At 52.1% G+C, this 22,989-nt stretch overlaps 8 protein-coding genes across 8 annotated transcripts; 4 read left to right on the forward strand and 4 right to left on the reverse strand.

Moving 5' to 3' along the window:
* Positions 1–261: 261 nt before the first annotated feature.
* On the forward strand, positions 262–2,693 carry DSM5745_11294 (putative C6 transcription factor (Leu3); the record flags this gene model as incomplete). The annotated part of the gene is made up of 6 exons (XM_026753310.1): positions 262–459; positions 515–963; positions 1,012–1,449; positions 1,497–1,765; positions 1,811–2,344; positions 2,398–2,693. 6 exons carry the CDS (start codon positions 262–264, stop codon positions 2,691–2,693), a joined length of 2,184 nt encoding a protein of 727 aa, XP_026598083.1.
* A 208-nt stretch (positions 2,694–2,901) lies between these two features.
* DSM5745_11295 (Zn(II)2Cys6 transcription factor) lies at positions 2,902–4,314 on the reverse strand (the record flags this gene model as incomplete). Its single annotated transcript, XM_026753311.1, has 1 exon — positions 2,902–4,314. One exon carries the CDS (start codon positions 4,312–4,314, stop codon positions 2,902–2,904), a length of 1,413 nt encoding a protein of 470 aa, XP_026598084.1.
* A 140-nt stretch (positions 4,315–4,454) lies between these two features.
* DSM5745_11296 (putative MFS multidrug transporter) lies at positions 4,455–5,990 on the reverse strand (the record flags this gene model as incomplete). The annotated part of the gene is made up of 2 exons (XM_026753312.1): positions 4,455–5,854; positions 5,900–5,990. 2 exons carry the CDS (start codon positions 5,988–5,990, stop codon positions 4,455–4,457), a joined length of 1,491 nt encoding a protein of 496 aa, XP_026598085.1.
* A 1,244-nt stretch (positions 5,991–7,234) lies between these two features.
* Positions 7,235–7,582, forward strand: DSM5745_11297 (uncharacterized protein; the record flags this gene model as incomplete). The annotated part of the gene is made up of 2 exons (XM_026753313.1): positions 7,235–7,507; positions 7,559–7,582. The coding sequence occupies 2 exons, from the start codon at positions 7,235–7,237 to the stop codon at positions 7,580–7,582; spliced, it is 297 nt and encodes a 98-aa protein (XP_026598086.1).
* Positions 7,583–7,979: 397 nt separating this feature from the next.
* On the reverse strand, positions 7,980–10,571 carry DSM5745_11298 (uncharacterized protein; the record flags this gene model as incomplete). Its single annotated transcript, XM_026753314.1, has 1 exon — positions 7,980–10,571. One exon carries the CDS (start codon positions 10,569–10,571, stop codon positions 7,980–7,982), a length of 2,592 nt encoding a protein of 863 aa, XP_026598087.1.
* Positions 10,572–12,452: 1,881 nt separating this feature from the next.
* DSM5745_11299 (serine/threonine-protein kinase) lies at positions 12,453–14,611 on the forward strand (the record flags this gene model as incomplete). The annotated part of the gene is made up of 4 exons (XM_026753315.1): positions 12,453–12,887; positions 12,996–13,046; positions 13,186–13,430; positions 13,477–14,611. The coding sequence occupies 4 exons, from the start codon at positions 12,453–12,455 to the stop codon at positions 14,609–14,611; spliced, it is 1,866 nt and encodes a 621-aa protein (XP_026598088.1).
* Positions 14,612–16,370: 1,759 nt separating this feature from the next.
* DSM5745_11300 (putative sugar transporter) lies at positions 16,371–18,409 on the reverse strand (the record flags this gene model as incomplete). Its single annotated transcript, XM_026753316.1, has 6 exons — positions 16,371–16,936; positions 16,989–17,539; positions 17,590–17,807; positions 17,857–17,869; positions 17,921–18,020; positions 18,118–18,409. 6 exons carry the CDS (start codon positions 18,407–18,409, stop codon positions 16,371–16,373), a joined length of 1,740 nt encoding a protein of 579 aa, XP_026598089.1.
* Positions 18,410–20,681: 2,272 nt separating this feature from the next.
* Positions 20,682–22,273, forward strand: DSM5745_11301 (MCT family MFS transporter; the record flags this gene model as incomplete). The annotated part of the gene is made up of 2 exons (XM_026753317.1): positions 20,682–22,054; positions 22,108–22,273. 2 exons carry the CDS (start codon positions 20,682–20,684, stop codon positions 22,271–22,273), a joined length of 1,539 nt encoding a protein of 512 aa, XP_026598090.1.
* Positions 22,274–22,989: the final 716 nt, after the last annotated feature.

Raw genomic sequence — 22,989 nt, forward strand, 5'->3', positions numbered from 1 at the left:
TCGACAAAGCGTGACTCCATTACCCGGGACTTTTTTTCGCCTCGCAGTCGCATGTTTTTTACTTATCGTTGTCGAGCGAAACCAGATCGACCACCACACCTCTTCTCGGGCCATTCGTTTTCAATCGACTGTCTCTTTGCCTCATAATCCAGCCTGGCGTCGTTTGGAGGACTGACCAGCGGAATCGAAGACGGAAGTCTGCAGGGAATTACACCAAAGCCGAGTTCGCGAAATAATGCTTCTGTTGTCACCAGCCCCGTGATGGGAGGTATCGGTCATACGTCTATTTCACCGGCCGTCGCGTCTGATGGCGCTGGTCAGGCCAGGAAGCGAAATGTTGTTATGGCGGGGCTCGACAGCTCACCCGGGAGTATCGATGATGTTGAAGAAGGCGAAGCCCGCGACGAGAAGAGAAGACAGCCGGTCAAGCGGGCCTGCAATGAATGTCGCCAGCAAAAGGTGAGTTTGTTTGCGCTCTTCGCCCATTGAACTTGACGACTGACTCTGGTTGAAGCTCCGATGTGATGTGGTTCAAGATCCATGGACGGACTGCTCCCGCTGTCGCCGACTGAAACTCGATTGCAAAATCGAATCTAACTTCAAACGGGTTGGGAAGCGAAGCCGAAATGCGGAAATGGAGCGAGAAATCATCGAGCTCAGGAAGCAGATTGCGAGCGTACAATCCGGGCCAGTTGGGCCGCAACAATCGCATCTTCCTTCGGCACAGCAGACCCCAAAACAAGAAAACCTCTCCACTCAAGTCAGCCCGGCTAGAGCTTACCAGACGCCCTCTGCCATGTCGACGGCAGATCAATTCATGGGATCACACGAAGCCGTTGCCTCGTTACTCGATTTGCGCTCGGGCTACGACGGTTCGAACTACATGAGGAATGGGAACCAGCACTTTAAGCGAATCGAAGATGTGGCGGTGGTACCAGAGAGAGTGACAGAACTGTTTGATCTGTAGGTTGGATCGGATCATCGTGCTGGTTAGTGTGCTAACCGGGCTAGATTCTTCACGTACTACCATCCGTTCCTTCCATTCCTTGACCGCGAGCAATCACCGGAGGAGTACTATACTGTCTCGCCGTTGCTATTTTGGACCATTATCAGCGTTGGCGCTCGCCGGTATCAACCCGATCAGAACCTTCTAAACTCATTGGCCGGACCGGTAACACGACTGGTTTGGAGTACGCTAGCCGACGTCCCACAGAGCTATCATGTCGTCAAAGCGCTCTGTCTGCTCTGCAGTTGGCCCTTTCCTACAAGTAGTACTTCTTCGGATCCCACATTTATGCTATGTGGTTTGATGATACAGATTGCTATGCAGCTTGGATTGCACCGGCCGTCACATACGCAGGATTTCAGCAAATACAGGGTGGAGCTCGTAGAGGAAGAGCTCAGAGACAAAGTCCGAACATGGGCGACTTGCAATATAGTTGCACAACGGTATGCCTCCATTTATGTTCTTGCAGGGCCTGGCTAATACTTGTTAGGGTTGCAACGGGATATGGCCAGCCACCGTGTACATTGTATGATTGGACGCTGTCGTCCCAGGAGTCTATGGATCCGAATTTCAAGCTCCCCGAAAGCATCAGGCACAGACTTGATATTGAGAAGTTTTGCGACAAGGTCACGAAAGCCCTGTACACCAACCGCCGCGATCCTGTTGGATTGTGCGGTAGTCAAGAGCGGTCTACATTAACGTCTCTCCTTTCGCGAGACTTGGATGACCTGGAGACTGCACTGAAGCCGCACAACGATTGTATGTTTCATCGCCCACTACTGAAAGCCTGACTAACCGGTCCAGATGTCACCGATCTGTATTTGCGCGCTTCGAATCTCCACCTTCATCTCTCTGCTTTCTTTGACGATTTTACCGCCAAAGACTACCGCGAGCGACTCCTCTCTCTTTTCTTCGCAGCTACCTCGTTTCTTGAAGCTGCAATGAAGCTACAGACTCAGATTGGGCCGATGCTCTCCTACACGCCATATTACATCTATCAAATGATGGTTGCTGGGGGCTGTACTCTATTGAAGCTGTGCAAGAGTTTCTTTGCATCGCACATTGACATGGACTACGCCAAGGGCCTCTTCAATCGCACTATTTGGGCTATCCGTAGCGCATCAGTGATATCAAACGATCTTCCGGAGCGACTGGCCGAAGTGCTGGCTCAGATGTGGAAGCTTGGAAGCGCACCGTCTCCAAAGGCGCCTCCCGATAGCGTCGAAATGGACGATTCGTTAATGCTCAAGGTACGATGCCGCATGAGCATGTCTCTATTATTTGACTCAGTGTGGCGTTGGCGGGAGGATACGCGGACCAAGGGCCGCAACATTGAAGGTAAAGCAACCTTATCATACCTGTTTGATCCATGTGATTAACCTATATTGCAGCGTACCTCAAAAACCCAACAAACCCCGACTCAAATGCCGAATCTTCTGCTTCGTCATCAATAGGACCGCCACGCACATCACCTGGACTTGCCACTGGGGACCCTAGTCTCGCTCCGGCTCTCCTCCCTCAGCCCAACATGGGTGTGCAACCCGCAAACAACCTTGGCGGCCTGCCTAGCGGATTCATGGAGCCCAACTACGAGGTTTTTGATCCCCTGAACTGGCTTCTTGACGGCTTGGTAGACCTGCCGTATCCTTACTCCGTTTCTGGTATGGAGACACAAGGAATTGCATAATACTTTTATCTTCATTATCGTGACTCACTTGGCGCTTGTATTCGGGTTGGCTTTCTTGTACCACTATACCAATGGGTGTATCACGGCATCTTCGCGGATAGGTGTGAGGCGTTGGCGCTTGAGCATTGCTTTGATTATTATCTGGGCTAGCTATACGACTGATGACATATACTACTACTTTATATACAATGATTCTGACAATCCTACTTCACCCATGCGTACACTGCATAATCGCATAAAGCGTAGTCCCATACTCATCCAACCCCTCCACCCATCTATCAATCCTCACCTTCCTCCTTTCCCTCTCATCAACCCCCACCCCCTCCGGCCAGAGCTCCTCAATCCTCAACCCTCCCTGACCTCCCCACTCCACTAGAAACAAATTATACTGCGCCTCCCACTCCCGTCTACATCCCGCGCGCCAAAGCAGCCCCCCCGCTGGCGCCGGGAGCCCGCGCAACTCAACCCCCAAGAAAGTCGGCAGCCCCTCCTGCGCTGAGAGGATGCTGTCGAACAGGTACATGACGAAGAGCGTGCGGCGGGTCGCCTCGGCAACGATCCATTCTTCCCAGCGTGGGCGCGTGCGGTGGGCACTCGACTCGGCGGTGCAGAGGAGGCCGTGCCGTGCGCTGGTGCAGGCGAGGTCCTGAAGGTTTGTCATTGCAGAGCAGAGAGATGTATTTGCCGTTCGATGCAGATTGAGCTGGAAGAAGAGGGTCATTGTGTAGAGGAGGTAGGATTGGAAGGTTGCCAGGGCTGTCAGACTATGCCCGCTTCCGTTGTCGTTCGTATGCTGGCTGTACAAAGCGCGCATCTCACGCTGCAGGATCCCCGCCGCGGCGTCTTTGCTACCGGGCAGAGGACTCGAGTTCGCGCAGATCCGGAGCACACTCAAGCATGTCGTTAGCGGGGAACTGTTCAATCCCTCCGCTTCTCCGCTCAACTGCTTCGGGTGGATGAATGGGAGGAGCGCCCCGCGCCCCTTGACGGCAATAGACGTATATGACTTGAGTGTCCGGTAGATGAATGTGCTCACCCCTGTAGGATACTTCTTGACTGCTTGGCCTGGGAGGGGGATATATGCTTGGATCCAGCGGTTCTTGATATCGTCTGCGTTGATGGGGCAGATGAGGGCGAGGTTTGAGAAGTTGAGGACGTCATTAGATCTGTCTGTTTCGCAGGGTATAGCCGCAGTCGCTGGGCCGGCATATCTCGGGCTGGTATCTTCTGGTGCTGGGGCTGGGAGTGGGAAGGCCGAAGACAAAGATGCAGTTGCGCTGTGTCTCTGCGGCGTATTCATCAGTTGGGAATGGGCTCTGGGGTCGCTAGTGTCTGTGTTAGTGGTGTTCAACGGCCCCTCGACCCTCCCAGGGCTTGTTAGCGACGGCTCGGAGATTGAGAATGGACTGGGTGGCTCTGCCATGTCCAGACTCATATCAGTTGTATCGTTGCGATGTTGGTCAATAGGATTCGCCTGAACAGGCGCCCTCGAGCACGGCAGCCCGCGCTGCATACATCTCGTGCATGGCCCATGTCCGGGACCGCGCTCGCACCGAGCTTTGGCGGTAGAGCATTGTTGACATGCTTTCTGGCGGGATGTCGAGTATCTTGGTGTTTGCATCCTGGACTATGATGTCTGGGGTATAGGTGGATCGGAATGAGGTATGGTCGGAACTCCGAGGTGGCGGAGCTGAGTGCGGAGTTGAGAGTGCATAAAAGGGTATTACCTATTACAGAGTGTATTATCTAAGCTATTCAGCATTACTGCTTCGCATCGTCAGCCGCCTGAGCTCTTGCTTTCTCTCTCTCCTTCCTCCTCCAACCCGCCGCAAACGTCCACTGGACCCACGGACCAACCAAGGCAACAATCTGCACAGCAATACAAATGGTGAAGGCAACGCCAACACCCACACCATTGATCATCGGCATAACAAAACTCGTCCCGCCGGCCGCAAACAGACACCGAGCCAGATTCAAGCTAGCACTGGCCGCTGCACTGCGGTCGGGAAACAGGTCGACGAGGTAAGTCATGATCAGGCTCTGGGTCGAGACAGCCGTCCACCCCGTGATGAATGTTGAGACGATGGGGACGGCGATGTGCACTTTATCCGCGTATTGGATTGTCCAGCCAAACAGGAGGATCGAGAGGCATTGGGCAAAGGAGAAAATGGGGATTAGGCGGAGCCGAGCTTTCTCAAGGGGGAAGTTCTCTTCTCTTTCGGACTGAGTCTGGGGGTTTGACTGTTCGGGGTCCGATTCAAACGACGCGTCGAATCTGGTCTTGACGCGCCGGTAGTCCGCATCCAAAATCTTCCCCGTGATCAAGGTGCCGACCATCGAGCCGACTCCGTTCGCGATGAATGTGAGTCCAATCTGGATCTCGGATAGGCCGTACCGGCTCTTGAAGAGGGAGGACATGGCCGTGATGCTCATCTGCCAGACGGCGTAATATACAGCCAGGAAGACGATGATCGGAGCGGCAGACTTAGTGAGAAGCATGCGCAGGGGACCGAGGAGGTCAATCTTCTTTGTTCCTGCAGGCTGGCTGACCGGCGCATGCTGCCATTCGAGCTTCGTCGTCCGTTGATAGACTACAAGCGGGTGCTTGGTGACCAGGCTCGCTGGTGTGCAGCTACCATTCGCAACCTTGGACCTTAGCGTTTCTGGCAGAAGCAGAATCAGCAGGCACAGGAAAACGCCGCCGTAGATGGTCAGAAACCAAAATATGGCCTTCCATCCCAAGGATCCAGCGATTGCGCCGCCAATGACTGGCCCCACGGCAACGGGCACCAGCAGGCCAGCCTGGAAGATGCCCATGTACCCGCCTCGTTCAGCGCGGGTGGTGATGTCGCCGATAACGCCGGAACCGATGGCGATGGTACTGGCGCTGCCTGTGCTCTGGAGACATCGCAGCACAATTAGTGTAGCGTAGTTCTTGGTCTCGGCGAGCCCGATGCATGCGCCAACAAAGACGATGAAGGTGCCGATGTATGCGGTTCGACGGCCTTTGACGTCAGACACAGGACCCCAAAGACTGGGCGCGAGGCCTTGGAAGATTAGATACGTGGTCACTGTGAGGTTGACTAGTTCGAGAGAGACGTTGAGGTCGTTGGCAATCGTCGGTAAAGCTGGAAAGTAGATGTTGGATGCGAAGCCGGAGACTGTTAGGTCAGTAACTATTATACAGTCATAATGATGGAACATACATGTTGCGGCGGTGGAGACGATGACAATGATCAGCCATTTCTGGCGCTTGTCAAAAATGCTATATGGTGGTTCAGAATTCTGCAGATCCATGTTCTTGTGTAGTTGGATCGATCAGAGAGGTCTCAGGGTCTAGGGTCCATTAAATAGAAACTGGCAGCCTCAACTCCGGCGCCTTTCGGAGTTGAGCACACCCCTTCTTTCTCAACTCCGCCCGTGGTCCATCACTCTATAAACAAGATATCTAACCACCATAACGCCCCTCTCTTTTCTATCTTTTCTGTGCTTTATCATCTCGGTCCTAGCAGTCATGCCGTCCATAAACCCCTCACTCACCTTCGCCGCACCCTACGCAATCCTCAACCTCGACTGGATGACGGCCCTAATCACGGCTGTAGAAGACACGCCCGCCGGCCAATTCTTCATATCAAACTGCACAAGATAGAACGACGCCATCCACAGGAAGCAAGACCGCTTCCTGACCATCTTCTCCACACTCTCCTTCAAGGCCGGACAGCCAGAAGTCACACCAGGCTCACCCTTCGCCAACCCGATTGCACCATACGGCGAGTTCAGAACCCGCTCAGCGTACAAATTGACAGTCGGTTCTAAGTGGATGAGCATGACATCGTGCTGCAGAAGACGAGATGGTCCGCGACGGCTGGAAACGCACTGGAGCAGATTCTGCGGGCGAGGGGTGTTAGTCCGTAATTGTGGTATGCCCGCGCCCACTTGTCTATCTACCCTTCTTGTTGTTACTGCCTTGTTCTGACGCCCACATGCACATGGGCAGTCCGGGCTCAGCCTGTCCGGCGTCGTGATGGCTACCATCTACAGACTGTTTGATCTGTACTACGACGTCTACGTGATCTGGGGTAATGTACTGGAGCTACCGGTGGATCAGACGGCGGAGGTTGCGCATGTTATGTTGGATATCCTGTTGCCGAAGATGGGATTGAGTGTTATTTTGCTTGCGGGGGTTTTGGATCGGTCTTTGATATCGGATGTGTGATATAGTGCTAAAGCTATTGTTAGACCTTGGAAGGTAATCTGTTTCTTTCATCTGGGTGAATGAGTATTCAATCATAAAATAAGTATCATGGTCCAGCAAGTTGCTAATGGTATGTAGAATGGATAGCGCTGCGGACAGAGAACTAAACGGAGTATATCTCAAAGACTAAGCCACTTTCGGACTAGCCCCATCTTAGGCTTCTCTAGTGGGTCTTTGCCTAATCCTATCTTATCCTCCGCATTCAAGATTCAAGTCCCATCTATGATCTATCTCATTCAATAACCTCACCCACCGGCCTCACACCGGCCCAACATCTACAACATCCATGGCAGACCCCCCTAAAGCACCAACCACCTTCTCGTCACACCGCCCGAAACCCACGCTTGCCATCCCATCCAAGCGCCCTCTCTCCCGGCCCGCGCCGCCCAACCCAAAGCCAAACCCGACAGCTCCAACGCTCACGATCCGCAGCGCAGCGCCGACGGAAGAATCAAGGAAGAGAGAAAAGGAGAAGGAAAATAAGCGGATAGAGGCTGATTTCTCCGAGGCGCCGCAGCCGTTCCTGGATCCGGCACTTTGGGAGACGTTGAAGGATAAGGTTGAGTGGGCTGAGTGATGGGCGGTTGATCCTTGATGGTTTATGACATAGACAGCCATATATGTGGAGGTGTAAATGATACCGAGGGAGCTCTGGGTTCTGCTTTCGAAACTCAGTGGATGCCTTAATACATACGTGCTTGACTCGGTAGTAGGCTGAAGACAGAAGGCGTCCATAACTAAGCAAATGAATTCCACGCGTAGATCAAATCGCATCGCTATAGAACTAAGGATATGATACAAAGTCATCATTTTCGTCAAGGTCGTCATTGATGTCCCATAGTATTTGGTTCATTTCCATCCCATCCCATCCTGTCGTAATTCATTTCATTCCATCAAGGCCCACGTAAATGTCCGAATCAACAATGCATAAATCAGAAAAAATAAAAAAAAAAGTCATCAATCATAGTATAGGTGTATCATATCGCGTCGCGTGAAATCTAATGTCGTGTCTCGTGATATTTATGTTGGTTTCATAATGTGGCTTTCCGGACTTGTGTGCTCGAGTCCATCAGAATCGCCTCGCCGATGCTCTGCTTAATCCTCTCGCGCTTCACCTCGCGCCTGCTGTCTGCTCGTCGTTGAATTGAGCGTCGGAGGCGCCAGCGGAAAGATCGCGCTATACCAGACCGGAATCGTAGTCGCCACCATGACACGGCTGGGAAATGGCGTTGGTGAAGAGAGGTCTGGGAGTACAAAGCCTCCGGTGAGACGATACGGCTTCCCATAAGCGTTTCTCTGTTGACACGGGGTTGACCGTCGGTCCACCGTCGGGGGCCTGACCGGGTACTGGACACAAAAGGACCGTCGAACACAATCCGCTTTTGCGGCATTCCTAACGAGTTGCTGATAACCTCGTCTGGCTGTTTGGGAGCTTGCGACCGGGTGCCGTCCTCCTCCGGTGACAGAGATTCAGGAGAGTCGTCCCAGAATCGGCGCGGGCGCCAGAATGGTTGCAGTCGCCCGTCGATGTCCTCGCCGGCTTTAGGGTTCTTAGCCGAACTGAGAGAAAGGGTTCGCACGAACGAGTTGAAGGACTCTGATCGCGGTCGGGCAATCCATGGCCGTCTTTTGGACTTGGGTCGACGGCTAGTACCATCAGTTATTTCACTAGTACCCACGTTTCCAACCAACTGGTCAAAATTGACAAAGTCCCCAACAGTTGTCGAAACTGGGGGTTTTGGCGGTGGTCGTGGGTTTCTCAACGGGGAGTCCACGCCCGCCATCTCTTGAGTGTTGTCGGGTGTCTGTGGCTGTTCGGTCTGAGGTAGCTGCCCTCGGAGGCCACTCTCTCCGTGTGGATTGACAAGCAATAATGACTCGTTGTTATGCGGGAAGATGGCCACTCTTCTGACTTCGTTAATCTCGAATGGGCCAGGCGATGACGACGGGACCGAATGTGGCGTAAACGGTACTGACGGCGGCCGCAGGTAGCTCAGGTCTTCAACTCCAATCACAATCGACTGGGTTTTCATAATACCACCAGTTTCATGCTTATCTCGGCTGGGAGCATCCAGAATAGGAGCGGGCTTCAATTCAGGCTGTTGGCGCTTCTTTGAAGTCTGTTCTACTGCGAGATTATGGCTCCGTAGACTCTCCGAAGTCAGAGAAGTTGCTCGAGAATTGTTTTGGCTTGTGGGCGCGGATAGTGAAGAGCTGCGAGGAGGAATATGTGGGCGATTCATTCCACGACCACGGCCATCCGCCGAAACACTACTAGTACGCGGATCGGAAACGCTACGTTCTCCACGGCGTGGATGATCCAGCGAGCCGGCTCGGGTTTTGGGTACGGCGGGCGCATGCACGGACCGTCCAGAGCGCGATATAGACGGGTTTCTGCTCGGTAGGCTTGAAACACCCTTGAGCGACGAGTGTCTTTGAGGGATCACGACCACTGGCACGACATCTACATGCTGCTGCGATGCACCTAGAGTCGAACTCCCAGAGATAGATATTTCAGATGCAATGCTCCTTCGGTCATTCTCTGTAATCCGAACAGGTTTGTGGCTCAGGCGGCGCTGCAGGTCCAAGCTGGATGCGATAGACGTGCGCTCGGACCTCGTGATCGGCGAACTTGCGGAGCGCAGAGATAGTCTCTTTTCTGTATGTCGCAGAGCCCGTCTAGCTGGCTGGGGCTTATCAACAATCATTGCCTCGACCGTCGAGGTCGTCGATACCCACGAAAGGCGTCGAGAGTCCTCTATCTGATCATCCGCGGAGGGCCAGCCGATTTCTTGACGGAATTGATCCAATGCTTGGCTATCTTCGGCATGCTGCATATGAGCCACACGGTCCCGTAAGCTTCTTCTTCCACGCGTGGAATCATCGACATCAGCTACATTAACATCTGTTTTGTTGCGAGTCTGCTTTGCCTTGTCACGGGTAGGCTTGATATGTATTTCTGGAGCCTGGCCGTCTGCGAATCCTTGTTTGCGGGAAATATCGGTCGGAGCTGGAGATTGCATTTCACCACCGTTTGCGGCCTTTGAACGCGGCGAACCTCGAAAGCTGGGAGACTGGCCCTCTGCGGTGGCCGTGCCTCCGGACTTGCTTTTTGTGCTTTTCGTACTTCGTTGCGTGTTAGAGCGCGAGAGCAATGGCGGTGACGGACGAGGGGTCACAGTTTCAGCATCGGATATCGTCTCATAGGCTGTCTTGAAAGACTCCGCCCGCGATGAGGACGAGACATACCCAAATTGACTCAGCCCCGGTCGGTTCGACGGCATAGCTCGCGGAGGTGTTGTCTCGGGCGTCGGAGGATGTGAGGGTCTCGATGGCGTAAGCACAGTAACCACTGAGTGTGAAGACATTGACGGTTTTTGCGCATCTGCTCCGGTCGGGGATTCGTAGTGCGTGATGCCGGGTGGTGTTAAAGGAAGAATTGGAGCGGTCGTAAGAGGCACGGCCTCCGGAAAGAGGCCATCGTGTTCCGGAGGTGACAGCTGGGAGATTTGACCACGGCGATTGGTATTTGTCCGACGAGGCAGCGATTTGTGGGACTTGAACAGCGGCCGATCTGGATGTTCTGACGAGGCGGGAGAGGGAGCGACCTCGATGCCGGGCATTTTAGCGACAAGCTCGCGCGACGGATGAAGTTAAGAAAAATTCTGCAAGACGGATCGGTGCTGTCACATATAGCTGCGAGTGTCAATTGAGTCAATGGTCATGACACTTAAGCCGTTTCAAAAGAAGTTGGAGGGGACCAGTCGGCGAGGGCGCATAGCGGAGCAGGGCGTCAGTCGAGACCAAACCTTGACCTCAACTGAAGCGGGAGGAATGTACTCTGTATTTTGGTGCCTCTCGGAATTCTCCCTGAATTCCCCTGTCCTCAAGAATGAATCGGATGCAGGTTGGATGAGGATTGCAGGGTGAGACGCCAGGAAGTGAAGACGAGCCGATGGACGACGAAGCCGCTGCCCGCCCGCGTCTCACAAAGCAGTTCAAGTAGCAAACAAACGAATCAAAGTCGACCAAAGGCATTCAAAGGGACAGATCATTCATACTCCGGAGTAGTCGAAGGGGAGACGCAACCCTGAGTGGTGGACGGAGCCAAGCGCTGACTGCAGGAAGCGTTCGTTTAGGTAGTGACGGCCTCGACGACAGCAAACAGACGGGGCGAATCTTCTTCCACGTTGCGGGCAAAAGCAATGCGTTCCTGACTCTGAGTCCACTTGGGAGTCGGATGTTATCAGCGGTGTTATAAATAGGAGAATGAGGCTGCAGAGATGAAAATTGGGAACTATCCTAACGCTGCAGTCCGTGGCTATGGGTTCATGAGGGACAAGTCACGGGACCGCCCTTCAGGCCTGCTCCTATCCGTACATCTACCAAATAGTTTACAGGCCAAGAGTCTATCTACAAAGCTTTCATTCCTGCGGAGTAACAATCGGATTTAATCATCATGGATCTTGGATAAGATAATAATCTCCTGTTCGTCAAGAAATGTATGTCACGTGGAGCCATACAGTCTGCTCCACTAGCCTCATGACACTGACATAGCAGATCCTCCAGGTTCTCTCTGTAATCTCATACTCGCAGACTATTAGGTATAACTATTCCCTACCTGCTCCATAGTAATTAGCGCTCTTGATCACCAGATCAGACAGAGGCAGCGACTACTTTAGAATCGTTCTCTGAGTAGTTTGCCCAGCCGAGCCCTAGCTGCTGAGTCATGCATGATCGCGGGCGACGTCATTGCCTCCAAACCAATGACGAGATGCCTTCATAATTGTTGATATGATGGCAGAGATAGTGGTCGGTAGTTATAGTAGGAGACGAGCTTATGATACCATAAGGGCGCCGTTACTGCTCTGCGTCTGACGTCGTGATCCGCCATTCCGTCATTTCCCAGCTGCAGCAGCAGTCGGGTACGAGGGTCAAGTGGCCGACTCCTGTAAGTCACAGCTCCCAATTCCCCACCATCACCGATTTCTGGCATATCACTCTGCTTTCCAAACTTGTCGCCTGGCGCCTCTGATTGACTGAAACAAAACGGCTTCCGTTCCGACCATTAAGGTTCGCTGTCTGCCCTCACGCTTTGCCGTCTCGCAACCGCAATCTCCTGTTCGGCTCCGTTGGCGGGGTATCAGTTTCAGAGGCAGTCAGTAGCTGAGTGTTAATTCAGAGACAATTTCCAAGTGCAGAAAATCTGGGTGACAAAGAAGGAAGGGAAAAGATAGCCAGCCATTCACGTCATTGCTTGGGCTGCTCTAGTCTCCTCCCAAGTTGACTCCCCCCGAGCTTCAGCCATCATTCATCATCATATCATTTGCCTTGCCTTGCCTCCTTGACCTCTTGCTCTTTTTTCCCTCATTTCGCTCCATTTCCCCATTTCTTCTGCTCCTCTCTCCCTTCCCTCTCCTGCTCACTTTCATACTCTTTATTTGTTGATTCGATTGACTGCCCTACTTTCCTCTCCCTCGCGCCTCCCTTCCCCCTCTCCTACCATGAGCACAATTCAGAGCCTGAAAAATTTCATACGTCATGGGAAACAAGCCCGCCTTGTCACCCCCCATGCAGAGCCCACGACCAACGTCTCTGCTGTCCACGCTGAACAACAGCGCCAGCCTCAGGGTCAATTTTCCCCTGCTGCTGGGAATTTAGACGCAATTGACAGCAAGATGGGGGGTGGTCAATCCCAACGCGATTCTCCCGAAGTCCCCGTTAAGAGGGCTCGCGAAGCCGAAATCGAGCAGATCATCGCTGAAGAGAAGACGAATCGCTCCAAGATGCCGAACTATCCGGGTTTGGAACGCTACGTCTTGCTTGAGAAAATGGGAGATGGTGCGTTTAGCAACGTCTATCGGGCCAAGGATACCACTGGCGAATACGGCGAAGTCGCTATTAAGGTGGTCCGAAAGTTTGAGATGAACAGCACACAGGTAGGTCAAACCCGATTTGTCTTCTTTACTTGCTTGCCTCGATCCTCCCCTGGTCACTGCCGGTTCCCTCTGTCGCGAACCATTTCGCCAATATCTTTTTGTTTTTAGTCAAACGCCCATCTACATCCCGACTTCAAAAAGAAGCCTAAAGCCGCCGAGGTGCGCTATAACACTCCTCACTCAACTTGCACACCCAGTCGTCGACATTTGTCGCCTTAGCCCTTGGCATACGCCGCTCAAACCTTTGCGCGCGAAAACACTCCAGCTACATGAAGCATGATAACTGACTGATGTATAGCGAGCGAACATCCTGAAAGAGGTCCAAATTATGCGCCAAATCGATCACCCCAACATCGTAAAGCTAGTCCAATTCTCTGAGTCCCGACAATATTACTACATCGTCCTCGAGTTGTGCCCGGGCGGAGAACTTTTCCACCAGATCGTTCGCTTGACATACTTCAGTGAAGAACTCAGTCGCCATGTTATCGTGCAGGTCGCCAAAGCAATTGAATACCTACATGAGACATCAGGCGTTGTTCATCGGTATGAATTCTTTCTGATCAGTCAAGTGCACAGCTAACTTCGTTAGTGACATTAAACCCGAGAATCTCCTGTTCTATCCTACCGAGTTCGTCCCCTCGAAGCATCCGAAGCCACGTCAACCTGGCGACGAAGACAAGGTGGATGAAGGCGAATTCATACCCGGCAAAGGCGCAGGTGGCATTGGTGTTATCAAGATCGCCGACTTTGGTCTTTCCAAGGTCATCTGGGACACTCAGACGATGACGCCGTGTGGTACAGTTGGCTACACTGCTCCCGAGATTGTCAAGGATGAAAGATACTCCAAGAGTGTGGACATGTGGGCCATGGGCTGCGTCCTTTATACCCTCCTTTGCGGGTTCCCGCCTTTCTACGATGAGAGTATTCAAGTTCTTACGGAAAAGGTTGCCCGAGGACAGTACACTTTCTTATCGCCATGGTGGGACGACATCTCAAAGTCAGCCAAGGACTTAATCTCCCATCTATTGACAGTCGACCCCGAGGAGCGGTATACTATCAAACAATTTTTGGCCCATCCCTGGATCCGAGGGTCCGATGAGGAGACGCAAGCTGCCTCGGATGCCCCGCCACTGACGACACCTGCACCACGCGAAATTCGCAACCAGCCCCTCGACGCTATTGCAGCCGAACTTGCACCACCAAGCGCTGGTGAACGTCCGATGGATTTCCGATCCCCGGGTGCCATCAACTTGCGTGAAGTGTTTGATGTTGGTTACGCTGTCCACCGTCAAGAAGAAGAGGGCAAGCGCCGCAAAGCTGGTCGCGGTTTCCGGCAGTCCAACCCGACCGCCGCATTCCAATCGGCACTCAACCCGCTCAATGAAGACTACGATGATGAGGATGGAATCGCGTACCAAACCATCAACGAAGAAGGGCACCCGCCGGCTAAGATGCAAAAGTCCAGTCAGCAGTCCGGCGATGTTGCCGCAATGGAGGCAAAGATGCGACAAACCAACCTGGGCGCTACGAGCCATGCGGCGCAGATGCGGCAATCGCACCAACCGCGTCAACAGCAGGGCTATGGGCAACATAGCGCTCAGGTCGCAGCCGCTGTCAAGCAAAACATGGTCCGCAATGCGCGAGCACCATTCGAGCTCAGTCTAGACAATGCCAGTCTGCTAGAGAAGCGCGGCAGAAGGCATCAGGAACAGCCTGCCATATAGATATTCTCTTTTCGTCTTCGATGAGGTCTACGAACTCATGATATCGCACAGCCACATTTCTCCTCTGAATTTGATGACGTCATATGTCTGTTTCTTCTCTGCTGGTGGGAGTCCTGTTGATCGGGGCATACCCGCATTTGTTCAGGCGTTTCCTGTATCTGGTCTCATCTCTGGGTTTCGGGTCGGCTAAGCGTTTGTTATTATGCATATATTGTTTCCGAGTTCCTCTACTCTGCTACCTTTGATGCTGAGTTCATACTTGGAGGGATACGGTACGGATACTTGCGGTTGGACAAGTGCAATAGTCCTGGAGTTTTTGTTTTTAGTTGCCACTCTACATTTTATCATTTCCTGCTTCCTTGCTTGCTTGCATAAGACCATGAACTTTGATGATACACCTGCCTCGTTGAATCCATTTGCTACGATTCCAAAGTTAGTGCTCATAGATGACGCGCTTGTCACAGGCTCCTGTTCGTTAGCTTGCTGTCTTGCCCGCTACATTGGGAAGGGAACAGCGTTATGATGTCTGTCTGAACTAATCGCTGTGGACTGCCGTTGTGCATCCATCCATCCTACTCCGGTATTTCACAAACACTCCGTGTAGTCTACTATTTTTTACCTGTACTGGTGAACAACCCCAGCCACGACCCCAGCACCCATCCGCGTCAACGTAGATGTCGGCGTACGTATGCATGCTTCTCGGCAGTGGCAACTTCCCCTCCTCCCCCCCGTCCACCAAATCAAGGCCCATTCCTTGTTTCTGCCGACAGTCCTGTTCGATGAACCCTGGCCATGTGGCATTCGTGCCGGACTGAAATTCCCCAGTCGAATCCTCTTCGTTTGTCCGTCTTGAACCACGGTCTATTCTATGGGTCAGATGTGTAGCCGGCCCTGCACTCGGCTAGCTTAAGAGCCTACGCAAGCACAATCCCGACAATCAATCACCCTTATCAAGATCATGCCCGTCATTGCAGGGTTTACTCCAACTGCCATCTCTACCATCCCTGCTCGCCCGGGCGTGAGGTTAAACTGTCTCGACGGGACCAGATTGATCCAGCTCTGTATTTATCCGGATACTCCTCCGACTAAGTCTGACGAGGCAATCACTTACCCGACCCTGCCCTGGCCATGCTGATAGATAATAGACTCGAGCGGAAGACGTTTCTTTCGGGCTTGTGCACAGTCGAAGCAGGTATCGATTGACGGGCGTAGATCAGATTGCTTCCTTGGTCTATTTGGATGTATGATGGGCTGGCTTTGTCCAATGGTGGTCCACCATACTATCTTTGATATTCAGTCCTCTTGCCTCTACTGCCTAGGATTACTGTTTGTTGTGTGATGCACATATAACCATGGTTTAGTGCTAGATGATCAAATCGCAGCCCATATTACAGCAACGCATGTCTTCGTAAGTATTCGCGCGAGTATTCCACGCACGTAGACAAATTGCTTCGTGGGAGTTATTGATATTGAGGAATAGTTTCGTCTATTTTCTAGTCATCATCGTGCAATACATGTACATCTAAGCCAAGCAAGCCAAGATACAACAGAAGGATTCCGCGTACCTCCAGGTATTCCAAAAATAAAAACATAAACAGTCGCAAAGGCGTATATAATATGGCCTGAGACATGGTATCAAAATGAAGAAAAGACGCTAGCCTAGACACTGCTACGTGACGTGTGGTGCCACGCTTGCCCGCTCGTTCGCTCTAAACGCAGCAACAAAAATGCAACCAAAGAAGACATAAGGACAACAAAATCACAGCGTCTGCCTGCCCCTTGTTTCAATGGGAAGGAAGATCATAGCCACAAACGCAGCAAGGATCAGCGCACCAGAGGCATATATCGGTGCGTCTGGGTTCGAGCCTGCGCCGTAAATCGCCACGAGCGGAGCACACAGCCCAGCAATTCGGTTCAGACAGCTGGAGATTCCACTGCCGGTACCGCGGTTCGGAGCGGGGAACACCTCGGGCGTGTAGGCGTAAAGGACACCATACATGATGTTCTGGAAGAACGCCTCGAGAGAGGAGCAGAGGAGCTGGATGTCGGGATCTGTGGACGCGGTGAAGCAGAATAGGAGAACACCAGTAACCAGAGTGCCAGCAATCATTGTGCCTTTGCGGCCGATGTACTTGATGTCAACGGTGAAGCAGGCAAGTACGGACCCAGGGAGACCGACGATGGAGGTGATGGCGTAGTTGCGGTAGACGATGTCAGTAGACTGGCTTTCTCCACCGCCGGCTCTTTGTAAGTATTGCGGGAGAAAGGCGTTGAAGAGAGGGTAGCCCATTCCGATAGTGGCCCAGCAGAACCAGAGGATTATGGCTGTCGCGGTAAGCTATGGAATACTGTATGTGCACAATTATGTGAGACTTACTGGTAACTCCGAGCTTCTTGGTAGCAAAGAGACCCCTGATGCGTTCTAGAGAGAACTTAGACATGTGTCTCTGGATAATCTCCTTGTTACTGAGTTTCTCCTGAGTTTGCTCTTCTGGGTGGCCGCCAATCTCATTGAGGATATCAACGGTGAGCCAAGTTGTAGTGCGGTTCTTGTAGGCGATACCTTGGACTGCAGCAACGGCATCCTCCTGGCGCCCGCGTGAAAGCAGGAACTTGGGCGACTCGTATAGATGGAAGAGGAAGAAGCGGCACAGGAACATGACAAAGGTAATAGCGCCCAGTGTCAAAACTAGATACCTCCAGCCCATGTTGTCCTCCTTCCTGCAGGGTCCGTCTCCGGAACAGGTGTAGTTCGGAATGAAAGCCCAGGCCAGAAGACTAGAGATGAGGTTACCCACTGGCCACCACACACTCAGCATGGTCAGAAGATTTCCAGAGGCGAAGGGCAAGAATTCGAGAAAAAGAGCACCATCAACGGGCAAATTTCCACCAACTCCAAGACCCAAGCAGGCGTACAGCGCACAAGTACTGCTTGGCCGTTAGTCAATGTTATGAGCCGGGTACATGTGAAGACTTACCCAACCCAGTTCGGTCCACCACCAGCGGCAAGACCGAATGCGCCGGTTATCATGAGGGTGAAGTTGAATGCTGGACGACGGCCGATGACATCCGAAGCAATACCCCAAAAGCATGCGCCCAGGCAGAGACCCAGGAACAAAGCACAGGTCGTGAACCGGACTCGAGTATCGTCCACGCCAAATTCCAAGGACAATTGTGGCAGCGTCAGCGCAACACCCTGCATTATTAGCACTATCACATGATGCAAGTCTACAAGATCACCCTACCTGTAGCCAAAGACTACCATTTTGTCAGCAAGAGAAATAATCCAGGTGAGATGCAGAAGCTTACTTGTCCGCGAGCCAACCGAAACCACAGAGACAAAACAACTCCCACTGGTAGCGGCCCATACCAATATCTTGGATGGCCCTGTTGATTACTTTTGCTTTGCCTAGAGAGTACAAATTAGACCTGAAACCGGGGTGATAGATAAAAGGTTCTTTGAAGCAAGACCGACTCTCTCAAGGGAAGGTCAAAAATTAACGTACGATCATAGGCAGAGTCCTGGCCAGAGGCAACCAAATCATTCTCCACCTCAGCACGCAGAATCTCTAAAGTAAGATGGTCATCCTGGTTTTGCCGGTGGCTGTGAATAGAGCCCACGCCGTTCTCTGCAGAGGACGACCTGTCGAGGCTTCCAGCGTCAGTGTCTTCAGGGCCTACTTTCTTTTCCGGATCGGAGCTCGTTTTCGAATGCGCGGGGGCACTGGACAGAGGCACGATCACTCCGGGAAGGTCGTGCTTGTCATTCTTCGAGAAGGGGTTGACTCCGAGCGTCATGGTGGGGTGTTTGCTGCTATGGACAGATGGTGCCGCGATCAATTCGGTTCGCAAGTGTCTACTGATAAAGCGGTAGGCGCAAAGGCAAATCTATATCATCCGAACGGTCGACCGCGAAGTCGCTCGGGGTCAATGGTGAAAAAGTCGTCGATAGGGCCAGATGGCGGGCGCGATGGCACTGAATCGAAGCTGAGGCAATAGAGACAGCGTCGTGCTGCTACGGTACAGCTGAAAATCTATCACCTTGTCGGAGCGCAAAGTTCGAAATAGCAACAGGAGTAAATATATCGTATGTAGATAATGGCGGTGAACTGAAAACTAGACGTCCAGTTGGCCTAATATGACAAAGATCGCGAACGCTGGCCCTGCTGAATCGTATACAGGAAAAAGAGCGTCGTCTCTCGAGGCGGAAAGATCCAAGTGTGATGCGAAGCGTGAAGAGTGAAGAAAGGATAGACAGAAAGGGAAGAGAGAAGGAGACAATGGGAGAGAATGGAGATCTCGGTCTACTTATGAGAGAGCAGAGGTGCTCGTGGCGGGATGAGAAAGAAAATGCGAGAGATGAAGAGATCACCCCCGGACCATTCAGAGTGCCTGCCAGCAGCCATGGGGCCAGTCTACGGACCCAGTGGCAACTGGCCACCTTCCGACGGTTCACCACCTGCAGTCCTATCTACAATCCTACGGGTTACTTGTATCTAAGAGCCAAAAGATATAGTGCAGATGGTTATCTTTGACTATCACCAGAATACCCATAAAAAGCCACATTTTTCAACCTCAGTGTATTCAAGCATTGTTGTGCCATATGGACCCTAGTAGTTCACGGATGGGGCGTCGGAAGAGTCCGCCCCAGACGCCATGCGGGGTATCCCCAAGATCTTTGAAGTTCGGAGAATCAGAGGCAAGCACTGTGGCAGCGCACCCGACCAAGGGACCAGCAACCTTGAGGTCATCGCCACCCCTGATCCAAGGCATGCCGTCCTGTCGGACCAAGGCGCTAAGGAATTAAGAATCCGCCACCATCGCCATCGGAGGCTCATTTTATGCCTTAAGTCTGAGGCAAAATGGTTGCCGCATTGGGCCCGGAACTCTCGGAATCCACGTGCCGGGCTGCCCTACGTCATGCGCTATTCCCGACGCATCTTGGGGTTCTTCTTGGCCCGCAGGGAATATCGGAGTCCTCAGTAGTCAACTCTTCTACTCTATTAGAGTCTATCTGCTGCCTTTCTTGTTATGAATTGGGCAGATCGAAAACCAGATATAGATTTGAGCAAATATGAGCAGGTAAAAGATGATAGACTCTAAGGCAGCAATTCATTTGTCACTCGTGCCGTCGTGCGGCGTCCATCAGCCTCGAAGATCACCAAGTGGAAGGTAACATCGACTTCCTCCAATCTCCAACCGCTGTGACTGTACGGAGTACGGACCGATAATACAGGTAGCTGCCTCAATCTGTTCCGCACGATCTCCTTCTCGTCAGGACATCAACACCACAGTTTTTGTCTTCTTTGCCTCCCTCCTCGTCACCCAGTATCTATCCAGATAAAACGCCAGCATAACAGTGACTGAAATTGGTGCGATACCTCCCAGCTAAAGCTTAGGGCTGGGACTGGGATCAAGTGGTCCGAGCTCCCCCGCAGTCGGTCGTTCTTTCCTTCTCTTGTGTGACCAACATTCTGCAACCATTTCAAACTCATCCAACAGCTCCCAAGTTGTCATTGTCGTATCCTTTATCCATTTCTCTCATCTTCTGCGTTTCTTTCGATTTCGAGAAGCGATGCAAGTGCTTCAATCCCATCTTTTCCGCCTTCTCCGGCCGCTCCTCTCACCTTCCTAATCCCGTTTAGTGTGATCTCACCGCAAACAACAACCCAAAATGAAGACGCCAGAAACGCTTGGTCCATAGGGCAGCCAAGCCCCAGTGCAAATTACCAATCGAAAATGCTACGCTTGGATAGCTTTCCCGAGGAGAACATCCACCGGGCATCCAAGCCAATAACAGTGATTTGTTGAGATCCGTTGCCAATTTTTTTTTTTTTCACGAGACCCTCGGCCCCCTCCCAGGGTGTCTGTCAAAAGAATCATGGCCTTGCCGCGAGACATTTTGGACTCTCCTCCTATCCAGAAACTTCCGTCCCTGTTCATCAGCATCGGGCAATCCAAGAAAAATAAGCTTGGTCTTGATTAACGCCTAAATTCACGGCAGTGTGGTTGTGCGGTGGAGTAGAACAAGGTCTACCGTGGTCCACTTCGCTCCAAGCTCTATACTAACATGTCATCCGACCTCAGGCTCTCCGACGGTTTTCCATCTGAAGGAGCACGGAATGAATCTAAGAATATCTTTGATGGCACAATGCATCTCCCGGTGTCAGGCGGACAGTTGCCCGACACTGACGACCACATTGCACAAAAGATCAACCCCACGAACAGCATAGTGGATTATCCAGAAAAGCCAGAACTGTCACCAGACCAATATGAGCGTCAACCCCAACTGTCCGAACATGGACTCGATAGACACTTTTCAAATGCCACTGCTCCCGACGAACTCAGCCATCAAGCTCCCGCCAGTCGAGTGACTACTGATGCCGATGGCAACACCTATCCCGAAGGTGGTTTGGAGGCTTGGTTGGTTGTCCTAGGCTCGTTTTTGGGTCTCTTCGCCTCCTTGGGTTTAGTGAATACCATTGGCTCTTTCCAGGCATACCTTCAGACCAACCAGCTCAGAGACCACAGCTCTGGAAACATAGCCTGGATTTTCGGCATCTATGCGTTTTTGACTTTCTTCGGTGGTGTCCAGGTAGGACCTGTGTTTGATGCCAAAGGACCGCGACTCTTGGTCTTTGGCGGATCAGTATTGGTGATGGTGCAGGTGGTAACCATGGGCTTCTGCACTCAGTACTGGCATTTTGTCCTTTCGATTGGAATCGCGGGAGGACTAGGGACGTCCATGATCTTCACTCCTGCCGTGTCTGCGATTGGACACTATTTCAATGAGAGACGCGGAGTCGCAACCGGTCTCGCGGCAACTGGTGGCTCTGTAGGAGGTGTCGCATTCCCTCTGATTTTGGAGAGCTTGTTTCCCAAAATTGGATGGGGATGGGCAACCCGAGTCATTGCTTTAATCTGCCTGGTTTCGCTAATTGGCGCATGTTTGTTGATCAAGTCCCGCCTACCGACAAAGCCCGCCTCGAAGGAGAATGTACTGCCAGACTTTCGCATCTTCCGCAGCCTCAAGCTTAGTTTCACCACGGCGGGAATCTTCTTCATCGAATGGGGGCTTTTTATTCCAATCAGCTACATCTCATCATATGCATTGGCACATGGTACTTCTGAAACCCTTTCATACCAGATGTTAGCATTTCTCAACGTGGGATCGGTTCTTGGAAGAGCGATTCCCGGCTTCTTCGCAGACCATCTCGGCAGATTCAACACCCTTATCGTCACTGTTGCGTTATGCCTCATTTGCAATGTGTGCCTTTGGCTTCCCGCTGGAGACAGTGTGGCTGTGACGATCGTGTACTGTGTGATCTTCGGCTTTGCTAGCGGCAGTAACATCAGTCTAACCCCTGTCTGCATCTCACAGCTTTGTAAGATTGAGAACTACGGGCGATACTATGCCACTTCGTACACGATCGTAAGCTTTGGGTGAGTCGGGCAGCTCTCAATTCCGCAATCTACGGTAACTAACTTGGTGATAGTACTTTGACAGGAATGCCAATTGCAGGTGAAATCCTTGCCCGTTGCAACGGGGACTATTGGGGCCTCATCACCTATACGATCTGCTGCTACGCTGCAGGTCTTATCTGCGTCACAACAGCAAAACTAATCCACGTCGGCTGGCGCCATCCATGGGTAATCTACTAGATGAACCATATCTCTCGTCCGTCAATCTGCAACTGCGATACGAAAATTACTCCGCATCATCGCGCCCCTCGCCGAGACACGCGGCTAAACTTAGAAATCCATTCTTCTTGTCATAATCAGTGCTTGACACGTATGCTACTAATCTAGACTCATATTGTCTGATCACAACACTCAAAATAAACAAGTCATCGGAAACTCTCTTTCAGCCTTTCGCCGCCGTGACACAAGCCTTCGGGTCCTGCGGATGCCCATAGCACCAATCATTCCCAGCCTGAGGGCAGGATAAGCTTAACCTTAACGCGGTTCTTGGAGCCTTCCTTGACCACATCACAACTTGAACCACATAGTCTTCTATCATGCTTAGTCGGACGAGTAGCCGGCCGCTTCTCTTGATGTCAGCCCACGGCTACCTCACCATTCATCGTCGCCAGCATAGCGTCAAGGTTACAGGGGTGTGATTTCCCACAGGACTAGATCATCAAGCCACCATTCCATGACGGTCTGCCCGTCAGTTTCCGGTCATATTCAGAGGCGATATGTCGCGTCAAGGTTTCGGTGTCCGTCATTCCTCTCCAGATGACATACACGACGGCCAATGTGCAATACAAAAGCCGCGCCTCGTATCCGACTTACGCCTTCCATAGTCCTTCTGCTACATTTTACCTGATTTGCATTGCTTCCCATTGTGTCGGTCACTTTTGGAAAACCAGTCTTCA

The sequence above is a fragment of the Aspergillus mulundensis genome, assembly GCF_003369625.1.
Source record: "Aspergillus mulundensis strain DSM 5745 chromosome Unknown scaffold_24, whole genome shotgun sequence".
Classification (NCBI taxonomy): domain Eukaryota; kingdom Fungi; phylum Ascomycota; class Eurotiomycetes; order Eurotiales; family Aspergillaceae; genus Aspergillus; species Aspergillus mulundensis.